Source organism: Phyllopteryx taeniolatus, chromosome 6, assembly GCF_024500385.1.
Source record: "Phyllopteryx taeniolatus isolate TA_2022b chromosome 6, UOR_Ptae_1.2, whole genome shotgun sequence".
Classification (NCBI taxonomy): domain Eukaryota; kingdom Metazoa; phylum Chordata; class Actinopteri; order Syngnathiformes; family Syngnathidae; genus Phyllopteryx; species Phyllopteryx taeniolatus.
The window spans coordinates 30,853,991-30,859,990 of NC_084507.1; the positions used below are offsets into that span (position 1 = coordinate 30,853,991).

A 6,000-nucleotide genomic window follows, 5' to 3' on the forward strand; every position below is an offset into this window, starting at 1 on the left:
AGTGAATAAGAATAATACTTATTGACGCTATAATACTGTATATGTGTTTCCATTTTCTGCGCTTTAAATGTCCAGACGGTTCTTCCACTTGCTACTAATTTGTATCAGCGTCAGATGTTGGATTTCTGGCATGGGAACCAAACTGAAACATATCCCGCAGTGTACGCACATATGTTTCTGTGTTTTTTGCCTGAGCGTCTGAGAACTTTTCAAACTAGTCTTCATCAGCTGTCAGCCGAGACCCAAGCGTGCGTCGGATTGAGCAAAATGTGCATGTTCAAAAGGACGAGCTGGCCGATCCAGTCGCTCAAACCTGAAGCCTAAACGTTTAGAATTTAGAATTGGATGAAGTGGGAAGTACGCCAGTGATTCCCAGTGTGCCGTGACACATTATTACTTAATTTGTCTGAAAATGATGATTTATTCATTCAAAATAAATCGTTTATACCAACGATGTATTGTGACTGGCAGAACAAGGAAAGTGTTTGTTTGTTTGTTTGTTTGTTTGTTTGCATTATCTCTTATTTCTTCTTGCCCAGTTGAGGGGTTTTGACCAAGAATGTCGTCGATTTTTGTGAGCTGCGCGCTCGTTTTTTTTTTTTTGTCATGAAGACGTAACATAAATGCGCTTCAATTAGATTGCAGGCGGCCTGTGCATCCACCTGTTGCCATTCATACAACAGAATAATTCAAGGAATCCTGCAATTATATCAGCTTTTTGTTCATTTAAACGGGCCCAGATTTTACACTGAGAAAGGAAATGTGTTTGTAAATTGGGACGAGATCATTATTACTTCAGTTTTCCTACTTTTTGGTGACATTTTTATTTGGAGCTGTGCCGTGAGATTTTTCTCACGTGCCTTGGCTCAGTAAAGGTTGCGATCCAGTTTACTGGTTTACGTCATGGAAAAGGGTTTCTGGTGTCTGCTCGTTTTTGAGACAATGATATCATTCTGTTTTACAGCGTCACATGAACACACTTATTCAGTCTTATAAGCTATTTATAACACACTGTACAGTAAACGAATGGGGATTCACATAGCCACCCACGCATACACAGTAGTCAGAGATTACTTAATGCCCCTCGTGCATAGCTAGACTTTGTAAATCAATCCACAGTCGTGCTATATATTCACTGTGAAGCTGACCTACTCACGTTCCATTTTTTTTCTTCGTACATTCTACCTGCGAGGTGGCTATCAATCATAGTAATAAAGTCATATCTCTCTTGCAAGGTCAGCCAAATTGTGCTGAATTATATTTGTGAAAATTCCCAAAAAGCTCTTGGGTTTGACTTTGTAGGTTCTGCAGGCGCACCTAATGATAACGTGTAGTGATGAGAACATTTTAACAGGGAACGGATAGTGGGAAAGATGACAACGCGTGTGATGAAGGATTAAGATATTTGCTCTTTTGAGGCCACGAGGTGCAGCGCCAGCTGACGTTTAATGAGTCTCTGAACGAAGATTAAGTACTAAAAGGAAGCACGATGGTTTCACAATAAGCAAACATTGCATTTTAAGAGTTGTGACTGTAAAAGTCTAAACTTGTGCAGTGCATTTGTTGAGTAGCTTCAGTGACTGTAAATATCCGAGCCACATGTGGTGATGTTTACTTCTGGCAGAGATGAGACAAATAGAGTTTCAAAAAGCCGTGGCTTTCAGTTCCAGTCCAAATGCTCTGAGCTCGGATTGTTACGTCTTGCTCTGAAGCCAGTCAGCCACGAACAAATGTCTAACACCTTGGTGAGTTAAGCCTGGGGGCCATGTTGCATGCGGTGTGTCAGGTGTCAAAGATATAAGGAGACTTAGACTAGGGGAAGAAAAAAAATAAAATAATAATAATAATGGTTACAGTAGTGGATAATCTTTCGTGTCAGCGCTTGAGCGGTTTCCTTCGAACTTTCACAGGATTATTGTTCATTGTTGTGGTAACAAGGCGCAGGTTGGAATTTTGGCTCAGGCCTTTCTGTGTTATGTTAAGCGGTATACAAAATACATGGATGGATGGATTCGGAACTATTACTGACGCAAGATGGCCAAGGTAGCTGATGTAAAAATTCAAATGAGGAAGTGTGCTTTATTCTTCTGCAAGTCACAGTTTAATGGTGTTACGAATTGCATTGAATTGCGTCATTTTTTTAATGCACATATTTCAATATAAGTTATTTGAGGTAGCATTTTATATGTATATTTTGATAGATAGCTAGAGTATACACACTGTATATATATATATATATATATATATATATATATATATATATATATATATAAGTGACAACGATTCACACAGAGCTACAGAAACTACTGAACTGTCATTTGCGTAAAAGACGAGTACCATGTGCATGCACACCATCTGCTTATCTTTGTGCTCATTTTTTCTGTCATTGTGAAAAATATCCACTGTCAGAAACATTTTCAAAACGTTTAATTTTCAATTTCTAAAACGGCGTTCGTACTGTACAATCAAGCGGTCAAAATAGGTTTTCATTCCTTTGCAGTGAAAGACGCCCCCCCCCCCCCCCCCCCCCCTTGAGTTTTCGATAAGTCTTACCCAAAAATGTTGAACTGATGCTATAAAAGTCAACAAATGTATAAAACATCCCTTTATGAGGTTCTGTTTTCACTCTGCGCTTGAGAAGGGGTACCTTCATCACTGAAGCAAAATTGCGTAGTTATCACACCGTCATTTGATGAATTCCAGCCATGTGAATCAGGCCCTGTTGACTCAGCAGCCCATGTTGTGTTTTCCCAGCTGGTCTGTGGGGGCTTGGGGGGCATGCAGTCAGAGCTGCGGAGGAGGGGAGCAGACGCGGCAGGTCCGGTGCGTCCGGAGAAGTCCGAGCAAAGACGACACCCTCGCTGATTCTCACTGTTCACCGCTGAGCCCGGCCAGGAGCAGGGCCTGCGGCAGCCACGCTTGTCCAGCGGTTTGGACCACCGGCCCGTGGTCACAGGTGAGCACGTGTCATGACACAATGCTGGGCTTAAAGCGTTCAAGCATGCTAGGACGTCACTGCGTTTTATGACTATGAGCTCAATAGCTTTAAACTCAAAATGGGCCCGTTGAGAGCTACTCTATTCCGAACTCTGTCCAACCCCGACACGAAGTTCAGTCATCCCAAATATCTGCACGGCTCACCACAAGCTGTCTTCTTCTGCCGGTTCGCTTGGATATGGCAAAACTCTTTCAAGACATTGATAATGTTTGTGTCACATTACACGTACTTGGTATTATAATGGATATTATGGGGGTTGCAGTACCATCTCAAAGAATATATGGGGGAAATAAAAGTCGGTGAGGTCTTTCCTCGTTATGGTTGCTTTTTTTGTAATGCACCAACGATGCAGACTTTAAACTTAAAAGGCTATCCGACCCCGAATGATCCTTTGAATTTCCATTTTGCTTTGAATGTATCCAGCGCAACATTTGTACAGTTGGGCTTGAACAATAGCAAAACAAATACCGACTTTGAGAGCCAAAGAAACATTTTTAAATGTATTACTATTTAACTACTTTCAATCACTCAAGGGTTGATTCAGTTTAAACCCGTGATGTATATTTTTGTCGGACTCCTTGACCACACACATGCAAGTGGGCTATTTTTAACATGCATGATGGGTAATATTGTTTTCTTTTTCAGTGCTCTCGTAAGTGCGGTAACGGCTCGAGGAAGAGGACGGTTTTGTGTGCAAGACCCGAGACGGGTACTCAGTCGCGGACTCTGCAAGACAGTTTGTGCGCAGGCTTGCTGAAACCTGCTAGTCAAGAATCCTGCTTCATCAAACGCTGTCAGAAGCAACGCAAAGTCCAGTGGTTTGTCTCAACGTGGCAAGAGGTAATTTTTTTGGGAGCAGTTGCTGGACCGAATACTAAAATGCTCAAGAATTGTATTCGTTTTTGATGTATTTATCAACTCAAATTTATTTTCTGCTCCTTATTGTGGATTTTCAGTGCTCGGTAACCTGTGGCCGCGGGTATCAAGCACGTTTCATCAAGTGTGCTGAAAAGGTGTGAATTTGATATGAGTTTGTGACGCAAAATGAACAATAGACTTCACACTTTTTGTTTTAGCTTTTGACTGAATTTCCTACTTTGTGCTTCCCTGACTAAAGGACGCAGCCGGCAAATACCGAGAGCTTGCAGGCAAAAAGTGCCACCACATCCCCAGGCCCAAAGTGGATCTCCAGCGGCCGTGCACCTCGGCGGAGTGTCTCGTCCGGCCGACCCCGTCAGTGCAGCGGTGGAACGCGCATCATCATCATCCGCCGTTACCGCTCCCGAGACCTGAATGGCGCGCATCTCCGTGGTCCCGGGTAAGGAACAAAAATTACACCCCGAGCCTTGTCCCAAACACATTGGCCCAAATTTGGCTGAACCAGGTTTATGTCATTCATAGGACCAATCGTCTTTGTGTTAACAGTGTTCAGTGACGTGCGGAGGTGGGGTGCAGGCGAGGACAGTCCAATGCCTGGCACAGAGGAAACCTTTTTCTGGCTGCACCCTCCATCTAAAACCATCAATGTCCCAGGCTTGCAATACCAACTACTGCCCTCAACCTGACAAAAAGGGTACGCGACCTCGATGTGTATACTCACTGGCAGCAACATTTGGTACACTGGCACACGCCGATGAGATTCAAAATGTCAATGTTCATGATGGATTCGGCATTGAATAATGTTCAGTTTTGATTTACACACTCAGAGAGGTATTACTCGAACAATAACGTAAAATCGCAGAGGTGTCGAACTCTACAAACGGGTTTTTGTGGAGCATTTAGCTAGCCTCATATATACATAAATAAGGTTAACAAAATACTACAGCCACCTCTCAGTAGGATGTAGTGCATTTGTGCACTACTGAAAACAAATATCGCATTGTCAAATGAATTTGTTCTCATGTTGCTTCTCAATAAATTGAGCAAGTGAACTCAATTCAATATTTAATCGTTGCACGTATTTAAAGCATTACTTGGACGAACTCCAACTCATTTCTGACTCTGCTAATACACGGTTTCAGCTGGAGCATTTTCCACTTCTTCTCCACAGATCTGGCATGTCGGGATTCCTTCAACTGGTGTTATCTGGTGCCACAGCATGGCGTGTGCAACCACAAGTTTTATGGCAAGCAGTGCTGTCAGTCCTGTTCTAATTCAAACCTATAATCACCGGAGAGTGATTTGTCTGCGATGCAGGCGGGAAGGTACTGCAGTTAGATGGTCGAAAGACTGTACTTGATGCCCGTGCTTGAAAAGTTGCCTTGTCGCGTGCTCGTGCGAAGCACTGAAACGCTAAAGACATTTCAATGGAAGCTCCGGCGACCTGCCATGACCGAGTCTTTCCTTGCGATGCTGGACATCTGAAAACAAGAACTTCTTGCCGAGAGTGCTACACAGGAATGTGATCAAACAAAACCAAAAAAAAAGAAAAAAAAGAACAACTCAGCTCTTTGGAGGAATAAACTGGTAAACTCCCCACCAATAGAAAAGGAATCCCAGAAAATATCCTCGTCACGACTGACATCAGAAGGACAATACTACAATGCTTGATGAATAAGAGCTTTTGAAAAGGGACATATCGGAATCATATTACTGTAAAACTTGAAGAAAAAGTCCAAAGTGGATTTTGTATTAGCTGGATAAATACAATTATGATGCTCCGTATAGACAAGGTTAAAAACAAAACAAACCAAACAAAAAAAGAAACCTTGAATCAACTAGTTATACTAGTTGTACAGTACAATCAGCGGTGCTACAGTGTTGTTGTTTGTCACCACTGCAATGTGACATCCTCAAGTTTCATGAATGAACAAAATCATCGTTGACCCAGGCACAGTATCTTTGTTATTTATTGGCTTTACGATACAGCATTGCTGGAAGACTGTATTAATAAGCAGTATAACTGTGACCTTTTATTACGCTACCCTTAGCCCACTTATATTTTGTATTCTATGTCATAAGAAGCTGACAAACTGCTCCTTTTATATGAAAATAAAGTTATA

At 42.2% G+C, this 6,000-nt stretch overlaps 1 protein-coding gene across 2 annotated transcripts in view; it reads left to right on the forward strand.

Annotated features, from left to right (window-relative positions):
- Nucleotides 1–6,000, forward strand: part of LOC133480001 (A disintegrin and metalloproteinase with thrombospondin motifs 16) — a 40,589-nt gene extending 34,589 nt beyond the window's left edge. For both annotated transcript variants that reach the window (XM_061777614.1, XM_061777616.1), the window contains 6 exons: nucleotides 2,755–2,956; nucleotides 3,644–3,838; nucleotides 3,955–4,011; nucleotides 4,116–4,316; nucleotides 4,424–4,571; nucleotides 5,049–6,000. In XM_061777614.1, coding sequence (XP_061633598.1) covers nucleotides 2,755–2,956; nucleotides 3,644–3,838; nucleotides 3,955–4,011; nucleotides 4,116–4,316; nucleotides 4,424–4,571; nucleotides 5,049–5,164 — 919 coding nt within the window. In that variant the 3' untranslated portion in view covers nucleotides 5,165–6,000. The remainder of the gene's footprint in view (nucleotides 1–2,754; nucleotides 2,957–3,643; nucleotides 3,839–3,954; nucleotides 4,012–4,115; nucleotides 4,317–4,423; nucleotides 4,572–5,048) is intronic.